Raw genomic sequence first — 16,616 nt, forward strand, 5'->3', positions numbered from 1 at the left:
GGATTTAACGTGGGGGCGGGGGTCCTGAGACCCCACTACTATCACTGAAACCATGGAGACCCCCTAAGTCCCCACTAAAAATTATTTGCATAGATCCATAAGATATAATGGCTGAAGGCTTTTCTAGTTTATTTAACTCCACTATTATTTTGTTCTGGATCCGTCCCTAACTATGATGCTTTAGTTGTAGGTTGATGTCACGGCGTGTGAAATGGCTAGTGGTGTAGTACTGCCTAGTAGCAACACGGCTCTCAAAATCGTAACTTAATTGACAATTGGAAACCCCATCAATTAGCGCTCGACAGTGACACTGTGACAAGGCCAGACTGCGGCTGCTATATGCATGTGAAAAACGGCAGTGCGGGGTGCAGACTCACTGCAGCAAAAGACAGTGTCATGCTTTGCTTATTACTGCTACTGTACACACTGATTCTTGCTGTGGAAAGATACTCTATTTACTTCTGGTAACCACGTTCCTTAATGATGAGTGTTGCTGGAACATACCGAGTGCACACTGACATTGTTGGAATTAATGAATGGGTCTTAGCCTACTTAAAGATTAATTTTTTGGAAAATCACAAAAGCCCACCTCATGGGATGGCATGCATGTGGAGTTTAGTACCACCTTGCTTATTCTAGGAGAGGGGAACCTTCTTAAAAGGGAGGATGTCCTCCTAGCCATTTGAAGCATGTGTGGTGGAGAGAAGAGGGGAAACACGCGCGCGCTCGCTCGCCTCGCCGGGCAGGGCAGGCGGCGCGCGTGCACGCCGTACGCGTCGAATGGTCCGAAAAATTGGCTCCTCACCCTTACGCAGATGCAGCCTCATTTTGCAGTTTTGTTTTGCTGCAAATTCGGATTCGTTTTTGTTTTGGAAACGTTCCGAAAAATCCGGTGCGTGCAAACGGCATGGAGTCCGGATAAGTTACGCGCGACTTATCCGGTTCGGTTACGCGCAGTAGAGATCGTGCGGACGCCCTGATCAAGCGACCCTTCTCTATATAAATCAACCCGCCGTCTTCACGCAACACACGCGAAATCAATCTAGGGTTTGCCTCCTACTCTGTACTGCGCCGTCGCTCGTAGACTACTCCATCTCGCTCGCCGGCGTGCACCGGCGATCGGGAGAGCAGGTCTCCGGAACCTCTGCCTTCGACGTCCTGCACCGGGAGAAGGCGGCAATAAGGTTTTTGGGAAGCGCTTCGCGCGACTGCTCCCTGTTCGTTCGCGACGGCTCGCCTTCCTCTTCGCTTGCGTGTTTCGTGCCTTCGTAGACACCTGCGAAAAGTTTCGACCAAGCAGCCGGTCTTTCCGTCACCTCGGTACGTGTTCAATATGTTGCGCATATTTGATCTGTTCATATTATACTGTGTAGTTTACATGTGTAGATCTAATGATGCGTTCATGCTAGTTTTTATCTGTAATATCATGATTTATTTATGGAATAGATTAAATCATTATATGCCTATAATCAACAGACATTAAGGACTACTCTGTGCGCGGTGTAACCGTGTAAAAGCGAGCAGTAGAAAGCAGTGAGGTACTTAATCCACATTAGTACATTGCTATTAGTACGTAGTAGCTTCTCATTAGTGTATAGTACACTGTACCCTGTAAGGGCCTTTGAATCCTATAAAATTCATAGGATTTAAATCATATAGAAAATTTTTCTATTTGGCTCTTTGATTCAAAGGATTGAAGCTTTCCAAATCCTATGAAATTCCTATGGAATGGCACATTGCATGTGGATTTTGGAGGAAATTTAGCAAGAGCTCAAACCTCTTGGAAAATTTCCTTTGAGTTTATCTCTCTCATCCGATTCCTGCGTTTTTCTTGCGCTCCAATCAAACGACATTCTTATGTTTTTTCCGTGTTTTGCAATCCTCTATTTTACACTTTAATTCCTATCAGAATCCTGTGTTTTTTCTATTCCTCCGTTTTTTTACCCTGCGATTCAGAGGGACCCTAAGAGCAAGGATAGTAATGGGCTATAAGCAAACTATATGCTTATGTGGAAGAGAGAGATAAAAAAAAGTGGGTAGTGTTGGCTCTCATGTAAGAGCCAGCTCCACACAAGCTCCAAGAAATTTGTATTAAATTCATAGAGTGAGAAAGAGAGATAATGGAAAAAATAAAGTTAACCTTATAGCTAACCTATTATACAAGTTAGCTCCAACATTAACTTATAGCAAGCAGTGAGCTTTGCTATTAAACTTGCTCTAAGAGTGAGCAGTGGTAATTCCCAGCTTTTGTAATCCTTGTCATCAGGCAAAACTGACAGCTTCCTTGCACTATAAAATTATTACTGACGGCAGCGTGCAGTTACTGTATGCGCACACCCGCAAGTACCGAGCAGTTTACAGGCGAATGGCGAATTCTTTGGACTGAAACCTGCAGCTAGCGTCTAGCGAGGTGGGCAGGTGAGGGTTAAAAAAAAAAACGAAAAACGGAGAGGCGCCTCGCTACGGGTTCGTGCGGGCGAATACGGCAGCGTGCTGACCCGCGAGAAGGGAAGGCTATAGACGGGCACGTGCCGTCATGTGCGGTGCAGCCGTGCTGTCCGTGCAGATCCGTTGGTGCCGTGTGAATTGGATTCACGTTTCAGATCGATCGACCATCTTCTGTTCACTGCTCACGTAGTCGTAGGCTCGTATCATAGACGTTTTTCATTTTTGACCTAAAGGGTCATTTGACGTGAGCTATAACTTATATACGAGGCAAAACTTTTGCCTTCTTTTTAAAAAGAAAAACTTATATGCGGTTGTCGTACGTGACTAACTGACTGTGTAGAGTATATAGTACAGTATATGGTACTCCATCTTGGACCACGCTGATTTATCTTTTCATCGTAGGATTATTGCTATCGTATACATGAGTGCATGGTGTCCTCGGGCTGTTGGCAGTTGAGACGTACTAGCATGGATAGACTCATGATTGTGAGCAAAGAATGCTCAATATAGTGCACGCTTGTTTAGTACTTGAGCCCGACTAAACAGTTTGAGCTCCTACCTAAAATAGAAGCAAAACTGAGTAGAGCGCTCTATTAAATTAATTGGAGAGTTGAAGTTGGGTTTAGACTGCTGTACAACTTCACTTCAGACCCTCCTAAAGCTAAATTTAGAAGTTGGAGTTCTACCAAATAAGCTCTATGTTTATGGATATATTGCTGACTTGAACTATTCCGTGATAGAGAACAGCTGATCTTGATAGTTCAAGAGTGGTGAGAACAGCTGATCTTGATAGTTCAAGAGTGGTGAGAAATACTGATTGTGTGAGAAATTTAGAAAGAGAGACACCAAAAGAACCTTTAAGGAGACCTTGGGCGCGGCGTCTTTGCAAAGATAAAAAGAGGACATGAGGACGTGGACACTTGCAAGGGCAAAATGTCTTCTCAAGTTTATGGCCACATACTCCCTTTGTCCCAAAAAAAGATATCTTTTATTGGATGGAGGGAGTATGCAGCAAACATGTTTTCTTTTTCCCTTAGAGCCTCTAGGAGATGCAATTATATATATATATATATATATATATATATATATATATATATATATATATATATATATATATATATATATATATATATATATATGTATGTATGTATATAGTGGATTCTAAACCCCCAGATGACATCCCATATTATTTATATGTCACCCAAATTAGTTTTAAGAAATAATAAATAAATAAAGATATGGATTAATATGAGATATATCACTCTACAAATATGCACGCAAGTTAAAATCAAATTTTAAAAGTTGAAAAAAAAACTATAGCCAGATAACATATATGCATAGTCAATTTTGTTTTTTCATTATAACATGTAGAAGTTAAATTTGATCATGCATGTTTGTAGAGTGGTCTATTACATATTGATCTATCTTATTAATTTGTTTTTAGTTTTTTCATAATTATATGAGTGATACGCAAACAACCCTGAGACATTCCTCGATAGTTTAGAATAAACGTCCTGAATAGTTTCCCAATAAAATGTGCAGTCTTTGTCGTTTTGTTAAAAAAAAACAGCTGAACAGGTTGGTTGCTGCCTTTTATCAACGTTTCGGGGGCACGCCTAATGCCCAGCGATCACCCGTCCGTCCCCCTACCCCTCTCTCTCCCCTCTTCCTCCTCTCCTTCTTCTCTTCTTACTACAGTAAACCATAAATTTTTTTTTGAAAAAACAAAAAGTTAGAAAAATTTATGTATAGAAATACTATATATAAAAAATTTGAATCGGGTATGTAAACTTTTGAGTTATAAACTTTGAGTCTATAAACTTTAGGTGTATAAACTTTAGATGTATAGAAATACTATATATAGAAAATATTTGAATTCAAATTTAAATTTAAACGGATATATAAACTTTTGACTTATAAACTTTTGGTCTTTAAACTTTAGATGCGTAAACTTGAGGTGTATAAACTTTAGGTGCATAAATTTATTAAAATAGAAAAGTAATGCGGTGCCAAAAAAAGAAAACTAGGTGGAGGGAGGGGGGCACCCGATCGCTACCCCATCGGCTGGGCGATCGATCGCCCATTAGAGGTTTCGATGTTTCGCACCATCAGCTAATGCAGTATTGGGCTTTATGGACCACTGCGGTTGTGCAAATTGAGCCCAATAATTTATAAGCCCGGTAGACCATTGGACCTAACCTTTTCGGTTGTTTTAGTCGGTTTCAGAATCAAAGCCTGCAACGTCACGAACTCCCAATCTGGTTTGGGCTGTATTATCCAACTTGCTTGTGCTAGTAATTTGGCTGGGGAATAAGTACACCCAAGGTCCCTCAACTTGTCATCAAGTTACAAAATCGTCCCCCAACCGCAAAACTAGATATCCGGCGTCCCTTAACTAATCAAAACCAATCACAATAGGTTCTTCGGTGGTTTTGACCCCGGTTTTGTCTTACGTGACGACTGAGTCAACGTGGGACCCACGTGGGCCCCATATGTCAGGCTGCCACGTCATCTCTCTCCCTTCCTCCTCCTCTCTCTCACTCTTAATTAACTATTGTTTTACTGCTTTCAACTTATGATTTATAAATACTGCTTTTACTGCAAATGTCCTATGAGCCAATTTTTTGATTATCCTTGCATCATACCTTCCCCTTGGTATGACTTGTTGAGTACATCGGTTGTACTCAGTCTTGCTTTATTTTTTCCAATCCCCCAGAAGTAGAGAATTTATCGGATGGTGAGTTCTATGAAGATTAGGCTTTTGCCAGACGTCGAGGTTTTGCCTGTGGATTATGGAGGAAGCTTCGGTTTGCTGAGAAGATTAAATTTAGATGGTCTTTAGTTTTTCTGTTGCTTTTCTGAGTTTATTTTATATTTTTGTAAGACGTGGAATTGTATCAGATTATCGTCTGTGTACTCTGGTTGATGTCTGGACAGAGGTTTAATACACAGATAGCCGGTGATTCGGGTTGTCGAATCCCTGGGCGCGACAGGTCCTGTATTTATACTGCAGATTATCTTGGTCTCCAAGTAGAACTCGGAGATATTTCCCTATGTACGAGATCACATATCCCCTATCTCCTCCGAATAGGTCTCTAACACCTTCCATTTGAGGAGACGGTTTCCTTACGCATTGACCTTTTTCTTAATTTGTATGTAATGACCGTATTCGTATACTTCACAAGTCCAAAGATATGATTTATTCGTAACACTAACAGAGCTATATATACCTGGTTGCCCACGTTGATAGATTTCTTTTTTGTTTTTAGATAATACGTTGATAGATTTCTATCCCTATGTTATGTAAACTACATTCTTTTCATATTCAGTATTTCTGAAAGAGGTGTATTTAAATAAGACCTTAATTAATTGTTCATGACTGATCCAAATTCTCGAATCTAAAATTCAGCAAAGCCTTAACCCAGCCACAAACACACACACAAAAAGCTATACGTGTCTGTGTCTCTGTTAAAAAGGAAGAAGCTCAGCACTAATATATAATATGAACTGGTCAGCAATCAGCACAGGCAGGATATGGACGACATCTTTCCAGCTAAGGTGTTAGACCGTCAGAGAGATTAAGCAACAATCAGAACCTTCTCCATCAGACCATCACCCTTTGTGTCGCATCGGCGTCCGCGGATGAAATCAGCAAAGTTGCAGCTGGCTATGGCATTTATTAAGGCCCTGCTTAGTTCCAAACAAAACTTTTCCAAAAATATCATATCAAATCTTTAGATATATATATATGGAGTATAAAATATAGATAAAAATTAAAACTAATTGCACAGTTTGCATATAAATCACGAGACGAATCTTTTGAGCCTAATTACGCCATGATTAGCTATAAGTGCTACAGTAATCCACATGTGATAATGACTGATTAATTAGACTCAAAAGATTCGTCTCGTGGTTTTCAGGCGAGTTATGTAATTAGTTTTTTCATTCGTGTCCGAAAATCCCTTCCAACATCCGGTCAAACGTCCGATGTGATACCCAAAAATTTTCATTTCAGCCCTAACTAAGCTCCGATCTTTCTCTCCGCCCAGCCCCGGAGCCAGTTTGCCACACAATGCAGACGCAAACATGTAACTGACCGGAGAAATGAAGTGGATTTTGGCACAAAAGTCAGGTTTCTACCACGCACCCATCGGTCAGCAGGAACTCCCTCTTAGACGGCCTCATTTTTCTCCAGCCTTTTGTTCAGGTTGGTGAGGCGTTTACTTGCAAACACCGAGTTGGACAAGCAACCAACCCCAAAAGCCAAAGGGCAGGGAAAAAAAAGAAAGAAAGAAAAACGCTAGTCCAAAATCACACGGGGTCCGGGTCTATCGTTGGATTGACGATTGGCTTGCGTCGTTCGCCGTCTGCTCCGGGGGGTGTCACGTTGAGTAGGACGCAATGCAACTAGTTATACTAGAAAGGGGATCATGCAGTGCAGCCAGTGATGTGTGAGCATCGGGTGGAACATATGTATCCATGGGAGATGGGACAGTGGGATCAAGAAAATGAGGTAATGTACTTATGCCTAATTATGATGTAGAATCATCTTCTTGTTGGTGTGATTCGTGTGAAGAGCGATAGAAACAACTCCGCGGGACTATGGGAGTTGGTGTAACAGTACGTGCTGTACCGGAGACATGCTAGCTCCAGAATGACATCAAGGGGGAAAACCGGTACTTTGTTATCAAAGCTTTCATATTGGACGCAGTGATCCCCGGCCCGTTTCAGGAGCAGATATCTATATAGTACTACACAGTATACATGACTACTACGACTACGAGTAGTATACTACGAGTAGTCGTTGAAGTAACATGGTTAAAGTAGCAATTACGAGAAAAAAGAAAAGGTTGCTGCTACTGTACGTGCTGGGAGCCGGGGAGGCCGTCCTTGATAGCCAGATGATTCCCGTTAATAAGATTGCAGCAGGGCTTGTACATGAATATTCCCAAGTACATATGGTCTACGTACGCCGTCGAGTTGGGTGGGAAGAGGAAGGCGTATCATCTCGATTAGCTCGTGTTGGTCGATGTGGACGACTTTGGACAAATCGGCAACGGATGGAAACAAGCGAGCCATTAAAGCAAAACCCGCTTTCTCGCCCTTCCTTTTTCCACGCGCCTTTGGTTTTACTTTCTTTCGCATCTCGCCCCGGCCCCGCCCGGGATGACAAGGACGCATCGTAGATTACGGCGACGAGAGAGAAAAATTCCGCTCCCCTCAAGTTTTCTGGAAGCGGCGAAGAAGAAGAAGAACCGGAGAGCGGTGACGCGGACGTGCCTGCCCAACGCAAATTCCGTCGGTCCTCCCTACGCCCGTTCCACCGCACACCGTAACGGGAGCCCCGTATTATTCCTCGCCGATTCGTGCGGTGATTTGGACCCGGTGCACGGTGGGAGCGTGGTGCGGCGCCACACGACTCCCTTTGGGGAGGAAGCTTCTTATTTGGACCGGACGGGGGCCTGACCCACGCAGACGTAAACGCCAGGAGGGCCAACCCGCCGCTGGCTCGCTTTATATCCCGCGTGAGCTCCACACCGAGCGAAGCGGAGGTCCGGAGGAGGAAGCGGCGAGAGAAGCTCAGCTAGGCAGGGCGACGGGCAGAAACGCGACCACGGCAACAAACCCCGCCGCGCGCGCCCACTGTGCCGGTTACATGGGAGTAGAGGCGGGCGGCGGCTGCGGTGGGAGGGCGGTAGTCACCGGATTCTACGTCTGGGGCTGGGAGTTCCTCACCGCCCTCCTGCTCTTCTCGGCCACCACCTCCTACTAGCTATACACACCCATCTCACCATAACACACATACATAGATAGATAGATACATACATACATACACACAAACATAAGTAGCTAGGTAGAGAAAGAGATCATAGCGTTAGGTGATCGATCGATGGCTGCTGCTGAGGCGGCGGCGGCGGTGGGGAAGCAGCAGCAGAAGGGCGGCGGGGGAAGGGGAGGAGGCGGCGGTGGGCCGGCGCCGTTCCTGACGAAGACGCACCAGATGGTGGAGGAGAGCGCGACGGATGAGGTGATCTCGTGGGGAAAGGAGGGGCGGTCGTTCGTGGTGTGGAAGCCGGTGGAGTTCGCCCGCGACCTCCTCCCGCTCCACTTCAAGCACTGCAACTTCTCCTCCTTCGTCCGCCAGCTCAACACCTACGTACGTACACATTACACACACTCGATCTCTTGCTCCATCTCGATACTCGATCTCCTAACTTTGTTGATTTGATCATCATATCATCATCCTGCACTGCATGCGTACGTCGAATAATTCCTGTATCTGCGTTCTGTATTCAACTGCAGGACGCCTTGAACGGCGTCCTTTTGGGTTAGATGACGATGTACTTGCAGGGTTGACGTTTCTTGTCTGTGGGCGAGCTTTCGCTGTCGTGGCCGAGCTGTGTTCATTACGTTTCCATAGTTGTCTACACGTATGTACGCTGGTGTTTTCTGACTTATATATAAGGGAAATTTGGAACTATGCCATTATAATTTTACAAAATTTGAGATATGCCATCGGTATCTCAATGACATGTGGGTCAAGATGGCATATCTCAAATTTTGTAAAATTATAATGGCATGGTTCCAATTTTCCCTATATATAACTCGCCTTACCATGTTGCCGTTTATAGCATTTGGCTATCTTTTTAGTTCTTCTTGGCGAAATCATATCCTACTCTAGCTTGCTTGTGATATCGGTTTTGTTAGGGAAACAAGTAACATGTGGTTACTGAATACTCCATTTGAGGCTTTAAGCTCACCAAAAGCTTGAGCCTACAAGGATACGGAGTAAAGGCTAGCTCGTCAATTTGTTGGTTCATCTATCCCGTTCTAGAATCTAGCAGAAACTGAAATAGCCAAATGTGTATGCATGACCACCTGTTGCTAGCTGCACATGTTTCTTTGGTCATTGTGGGGCCATGGAGTTAGCTTGTTAAGCAGTTCAGAACTTTCCATTTGTGCCGTTCGGTCATATATGCCCCTCAACAAAATTAATTAGCTAGTGAATAATTAGTTGAATGAAACATCTGGAGCTAGCCAACCAATTAAGCTAGCTGAGCTAATTTGTTAGGCAAATTAATCTTGATTCGCTTCTGGACTGCCGGAAGAGGAAGAAGAAGCTAGCTAGGCAGACTCCAATCGGTCTGTACACTGTAGTCGACCTAAAGCGTAGAAAAGGAGGTTTCTTGTCGTGTTACACGATCATAAACTGAATATCTGAACTGACCTTTGAGGCAAAAATGGACAACAGGGTTAGATACGTGTGTCAGGGAGTGTGCGCCATTCGGAAGTCAATTGATCTCTCCACTTCGTTTTAGTTTTCCACGCAAAGCATGCTTATCGGTTTTAAACGACGGATTCAACCTGCCTTAAGAAAGATAATTGGGGGCAGAAAGAGACAATAGAATGATAGAAACGATTGAAAAGAGAGATGCACCTACTGCTAGCTGACGTGTTCATCATCTTTTTTTTTCCATTTCTCCCTTTTGACAAAAACCTCACGTCTGTTGTGTAGTCAATTCGTCAGAAGTTAATTCCACTTTACTGATGATCTTGCATCAGAAAACAAGAAGATCACATAGCTATAAACCACAACTCTGAAATTATAAATAGCAGGTGGAACCACAAATCTGAAACGGCAGAGGTCATCTTCTTCCATTGAAAAAAAAAAGGAAAAAAAAAAAAGATGAAGTGCGATGAAGACAACCATGTACGTAAGCAAGTGTACTCCATTGCTGAATGCTTCAAAGAGGAAACTCTAGCATCATGCATCTGAGCATCTCGAAGATGACCATTTCCAATTACTATTAGCTAGCTCGTTGTGAAAGGGCATATAGTCTAGTGGTTGCAGTGACCTAAATAGCACCCTAAGGTATTGAGTTCAAATCTCTATAGGAGTGAATTTTAGATTGGGTTATTTGAGGGCTAGCACCCCAAAGTTCTGATTTCAAATCTCGATAGTAGCAAATTTCAGATTGGGTTATTTGAGGGCTAGCACCTCAAGGTTCTGAGTTCAAATCTCTATAGAAGCGAATTTCAGATTAGATTAGTTGATGACTAAGTTTCCATATTTAATAGGCTAAGTTCCTAATTAAAAATATATTTGATAGGCTAAGTTCCTAATTAAAAAGAGGTTGTATATATTCGGTTGAATATAGAGGGCTGGTAAAAAAATGCCTCGTCTACTAGAAGGGTGTTCATATCTGAACTGGCAAAAGGAAAGGACACGTCGCGACTAGCAAATTGCGACGGGAGCAAAGTAGCAAACAGTTCCATGAAAGCAAAGTTAATTAGGTAACTGATATATAGTAGCTTGCAGATCAGGCATAATTCAGGCCGGCCGTCGATTGACACGCCAAGTGTACTAGTGGCGACAAAGCATGATTTCTGGTGCATCTCTATGATTATATACGGGACAGGAATCTCGGTGGAAATTTCTGGGATGGATTGACTTTTCCGGGCTCTTCGTCTATGATCGTCTAGAAATGTTGGCACTTGTTGTACCGTACTCAACCTGCACATGCAAAGCATCCAGCGCACCTAATCTTTGTTTGCCTTTACTCGTGTTCGTGCTTAATTTGTGGGGTAGAAAGTTTCTTCAGCGAACATGTCGTGTGTGGTTTCTCCTGTGCCTGATCACAACATCACAGGATCTTGGACCTTTGGTGCATGCATACTGACATGCATGTTCATCAGTACTATAGTTATAGTTGTCAAAGCGTCACGCTAATAACAACAAGCTATTTATATCTTCAAAAGAAAAAAAAAAACAAGATCAGCTATCTAGCTCAGTTCTCAGTACTGGTTCTTCAATTGCTGCAACTGGAGTAGATGAGAATACTCCAAAGTGTGAACGTCTAATAGTATTGATTAGCAGCGACGTCTGACAGAGATGTATATCAAGTATCCTGACGTCTGGTATATTGAATTCAATGGAACAGTTGAGTTACTCTTTCCGTTGTGATTGATTCTGCACATCTTGTGGTGTTGTTCGAATTTGACTTCTAGTAGAAATTTGATCTTAGGATCTGTCAGTGAGACAGTGATATATCCATCATGTTTTTTTTAGATGACATCCTTCATGTTTTAGCACCCAACATTCATGATATTTGCTTCCCTTTGATATACTGTTCTTCAAGCGTTAATCCTTGAATATACTCCCTCCGTTTCATATTATAAATCGTTTAACTTTTTTCTAATCAAACTTTATTAAGTTTGACCTAGTTTATAGAAAAATTTGATAGTATTATCAGCACAAAACAAATATATTATCAAAATATATTCAAGATTTAATGAGTATTAAGATGGTTTTTTTTTTCCGATCAAACATTTAATTTAGTTTAGTAAGTTAGATGCATGGAAACTACAAATATAACTAATTGGAAAAAACAAAAATATAAAATAAGTCTAACGTTTTTGGATGGAGAGAGTAGATAATATAAATGCTGCAGAATGACTGCAGAGAGTGGAAGTTGTCACCTATGGCCTCGTTTAGACGGGCCTTAAATCTGTCCATCTACGTATATGGCCGAGTGTTTGAACTAAACTAGTTGGGTGGCCCGCGCAATTACGCGGCTAGTATCCATACAAAATTATCTTCTTTTATATATGATTTTACTTAAAATTTGTTAAATAACTATCTCGTTGTCTTAGGAATTTAAAAGACCGAACCTTAAAATCTCCATGTTTCTAATTTTGTAGTTTTAAAAAGTCACACCACTCACTACCTCTTACCTCTTTTTCACCCCCTTTATTTGTTTGCTTAATCTACTACAGCTTCTATTTATCCTCCTTGGAACTTTAAAATTGAACCTTATAAATTTTACAGTTAATTAAATCGTTGGTTTTCATTTTTTAATTTTTAGAAGTCTCGTCAAATGCCGCTACTTTACTCCTCTACGGCCCGTCCACCACTTCCTCTCTTTATTGTTATTGAGATTTTAACAATCGAACATAATTATCGCCAGTGTTCATTTTTAACTTTCTAGAAGTCCCGCCAAACCGTCAGCAGCATTGCCATTATACTCCTGTACGGCCCGTCCTATGCCTTTCCTTTTAATTATCGTTGAGATTTTAAAAATTGAACGTGATTATCATTATGGTTTATTTTTTACTTTCTAGAAGTCCCGCCGATCACTCTGATTGTGCTTCTTAACGGGTTGCCCGCCATCTCTCCTCTTAATCGCCATTGGAATTTTATTTGGGGTTTTGTTTATACTTTTTACGCCCATTGCCTTCCCTCTTTTTTATTACTGAGATTATACAAATCAAATATGATTTTCATTGGAGTTTATTTTTTACTTTCTAGAAGTCCCACCAACCCCCGTGATCGTGCTGTTACAATGGCCTGTCCATTGTCCCTCGTCTTAATTGTCATTGGATTCTATTTTGGGTTTTGTTTATAGTTTTTAGATATCCCATCAACCACTGCCACCCTACTCTTTTACAGTCTCGTTGCTTCTCCCCTCTTTATTTTCATTTGCCATCGTTGTGTTTTTAGATGGATTGTGTTTTATTTCCATATTTTTTATTCAGATATTATGTTGTTTATAAATTTTATTCCTACTTGAACTCCTTTAATTGTTTTTAATTTTTTAGAATTTAATTTATTTTTTATTCCAAAATTTAATTAAACTCGTGCTCTAGATGATCTCTTCTTTCAGTATTGCTTATTTTTTATTCCGAATTTTAGTTATTTTAAATTGTATGTCCATATGAACTCTTATTTTTATTTTCTAACTTTAGAATTTAGTTTGGTGATGGATTGCTCTTTCAATATTCCTTTTTGTTAATTTCGAATTTGAGTTATTTCTAAATTGTAATCCTACTTATAATATCTTTTTTTGTAATTTCAGAATTTATTTTATTTTATTTTTCATTCCAACATTTAATTAATCTTGTGTTGTGTTTTGAATGGCCTCTTCTTTCAATATCCTAACTTATTATTCCAAATTGATAATTCTAGGCTTATAGAGTTCTGAACTGCATGTTTTCAAAGTATGGTACATGGATGGATTGTTAATTTGGTTAGGACATGGTATTTCTTAGTACTCTCAGTTTTTTTTAACTAACTAATATCATATAAAAATATAGGAGTATTTTTTAATAAAAATATTGACATATATAGGCTTTCTAGCATTTATGATTAGAAACTTGAGAGGAAAGAGAACCCATCTATATATGTGTATTTGAAAATTAGCATGTGTTAGTCAATAAAAACTTATTGTAATTATATTAGAGAATAGGATTACTGCTAAAAGTTTTAGCTTTTCATTTGAATCCGGTGTCATGGAGGACTTGTCCTGTCCTGTTGCTAGACCTTCATAGCTAGGATTCCAAAAAAAAAACGTGTCATGTTGTTGTGTGGCTTTGCTGAGTTGGGAGTCCGACTGCAAACATGACTATGAGAAGGACATGTATACTGCGTAGTATTTTTTTTTTTATTTATATACCTATACAATCAATCTTAACCGTTATAATATAGATCCACTATGAGAATATATTTTTCTTTTTATTTCAAATTTTAATTAATCTCGTATTGGATTTATAGATGGACTCTTATTTCAATTTTGCTTATTTTTAATTCCGAATTTCAATTATTCTTAGATTGTACTTCTATTTGGACTCTTCATTTCTTTTTCTTCGATTAACGTGGTAATTTCTAGGCCTCTACGGCGAACGTGGTGCTTCCTTTTTGAGCTGTCTTAATAATATAATAGATAGATAGATAGATTCTCGGTCCACAGACATAGATGGGCCGGATTAAACTGTTTTGCACGTAGTTGTCTATGAACAAAGAATATCCCAAATCTAAGCATTTATGCCAAATCTTCATTGTTGATTGTACATTTGTACTTGTGCATTCACCGAATTAACGATGTGTGATAACAAACACGTTCTTAGTGTCTTTCTGCCAAAAACATGTCCTTATTGTCTTGTGTTGATTAGGACAGAAGCATGTTACGATTGCCCCTCAATACGTTCACACGATCTGACCGGGGCTAACGAGAGATGGCGACTATTCATGCAGGGTTTCCGGAAGGTGGTGCCCGATCGGTGGGAGTTCGCCAACGGCAACTTCCGGCGAGGCGAGCAAGGCCTCCTCTCCGGCATCCGCCGCCGCAAGGCGACGACGCCTCAGTCCTCCAAATCCTGCGGCAGCGGCGTCAACGTCGCGTTCCCTCCGCCGCTGCCCCCTCTGCCCCCGGCGCCGTCGGCGACCACGTCCAGCGGCAACGACCGCAGCTCCTCCTCCGCGTCCTCGCCGCCGCGGGCGGACATCACCAGCGAGAACGAGCAGCTCAGGAAGGACAACCAAACGCTGACGACGGAGCTGGCGCGGGCTCGGCGACACTGCGAGGAGCTTCTGGGCTTCCTGTCGCGCTTCCTCGACGTCCGGCAGCTCGATCTCCGGCTGCTCATGCAGGAAGACATGCGAGCGGCGGCCGGCGGCGTCGGCGGCGAGCAGCGCGAGCAAGAGCACGCCCGGGAGGAGAAGTGCGTGAAGCTGTTCGGCGTGCTCCTCGACGACACCCATGGCGCCGCCACGAGGAAGAGGGCGCGGTGCGAGGAGGCGGCGGCCAGCGAGCGGCCGATCAAGATGATCAGGATCGGCGAGCCTTGGGTCAGCGTTCCATCGTCGGGGCCGGCGCGGTGTGGCGGCGACAACTGAAGTCCAAACTTGTGCATGCCACGGCCATGACCTGATCGACCAGGCGAACGGCAAGCAGAAGGCATGCATGGTGAGGTTGGTGGCAAGAATGGTCCGATCAACCAAGTCATTAGGTAAAACGAGACGAATTAAGCACGCCAAATACGTGCGGCCCTGTGTTAATCACGGGTTGCTACCATGCTAGTAGTAAGGTAGGAACAGTAGGAGGAGTCAAGGCTGACCGAAGCGAAGCAGCCGGCTCTTGTGTCTGGACGTTGTTTCAGTTAACACTGAAAGCTTCACCTTGCTATGGATTATACATTTTTTAGATAATGGAATATAATATCCCGGTCTTTAATTAAAAGAGCTACAGTTAATTATTACATAGTAGTTTTCATGAACATAGTATAAATCTAAATGAATAGAACACACTGAAGAGAAAAACAAAGAAACCAGCCTAACGTAAGGAGATCACAATTATTAAAGTTTATTTGTAAATCTCCAACCATAATTGGCAAATAGTTGCATAACCGTGGTCTCCAACTTTCAGCATGCAACTTTCAGAAACTCTTCATCTTCATCACACCTTTGTAGCTGTGCCCAAAACCGAAGCCAATGAGTTGCCCTGAAAATGACCTGCATATAGGAAAATGATGGTGATTTGTCAAAAACCATATCGTTCCTACTCAGCCATATTACCCAATAAATGGTAGAAGCTCCAACAAAGATCAGTTTACTCATTTTCTTATCAACTCCCATAAGCCACCCATTAAAAATATGAGATATGCTAACTGGAAGATTAAAACCAAAAGAGAACTGAACTGCTCTCCATAGAAACTTCGCAAAATGACAATCCATAAAGAGATGTTGAATAGACTCATTCTTCAAACAAAAAGAATGTCTCAAGCTGCCATTCCAGTTACACCTTGCCAAATTATCCTTAGTTAACACAACCCCTTTAAGCAGGTAACACATGAAAATTTTAATCTTAAGTGGCAACTTAAGCTTCCAAATACACTTGTTTCTCTCGATATAGCCATTATTAATTAAAGCTAGGTACATAGACCTCACCGAGAACAAGCCATTCTAATGGAAATTCCATCTAAAACTATCAGACGAATCATTCAACTGAATATGTACTATAGAGGCACACAACTCATGCCAACAAACAAGATTCTGACCAACTAAAGCTCTCCTGAAAGAAACATTAAGCGGAACAGATCCCATAACAGTGGCAATAGAAGATGTTTTCCTCCGAACAATTGCATACAAAGATGGATATTTATCCTTAAAAGCCAAGTTACCAATCCATCTATCTTCCCAAAATCTAATTTGTTCCCTATTATTGACAATCCAAGAACCTATATTTAAGAAAGTACTTTTGACATTCATAAGACCAGACCAAAAATAGGAATCACCTTGTTTCTTGTCAACTTGGGTTATAGATTTATTATAAAAACATTTCCTCTTCAATAAATCATGCCAAACCCCTTCCTCATTAATTAACTTAAACAAC

The 16,616-nt window shown here is 41.6% G+C and overlaps 1 protein-coding gene across 1 annotated transcript; it reads left to right on the forward strand.

Annotated features, from left to right (window-relative positions):
- The first annotated feature begins 7,923 nt into the window (after positions 1-7,923).
- LOC127784792 (heat stress transcription factor B-1) lies at positions 7,924-15,464 on the forward strand. The gene is made up of 2 exons (XM_052312168.1): positions 7,924-8,605; positions 14,480-15,464. The coding sequence occupies exons 1-2, from the start codon at positions 8,339-8,341 to the stop codon at positions 15,119-15,121; spliced, it is 909 nt and encodes a 302-aa protein (XP_052168128.1). The 5' UTR covers positions 7,924-8,338; the 3' UTR covers positions 15,122-15,464.
- Positions 15,465-16,616: the final 1,152 nt, after the last annotated feature.

Source organism: Oryza glaberrima, chromosome 9 (genome assembly GCF_000147395.1).
Source record: "Oryza glaberrima chromosome 9, OglaRS2, whole genome shotgun sequence".
In the NCBI taxonomy this organism is placed as follows: Eukaryota; Viridiplantae; Streptophyta; class Magnoliopsida; order Poales; family Poaceae; genus Oryza; species Oryza glaberrima.

Excerpts from the sequence above, each read along its gene's own strand:
- LOC127784792 (XM_052312168.1), top strand. The coding sequence starts at position 8,339 with ATGGCTGCTGCTGAGGCGGCGGCGGCGGTGGGGAAGCAGCAGCAGAAG. Across the intron at positions 8,606-14,479 it reads TCCGCCAGCTCAACACCTAC|GGTTTCCGGAAGGTGGTGCC; the intron begins GTACGTACACAT and ends CTATTCATGCAG.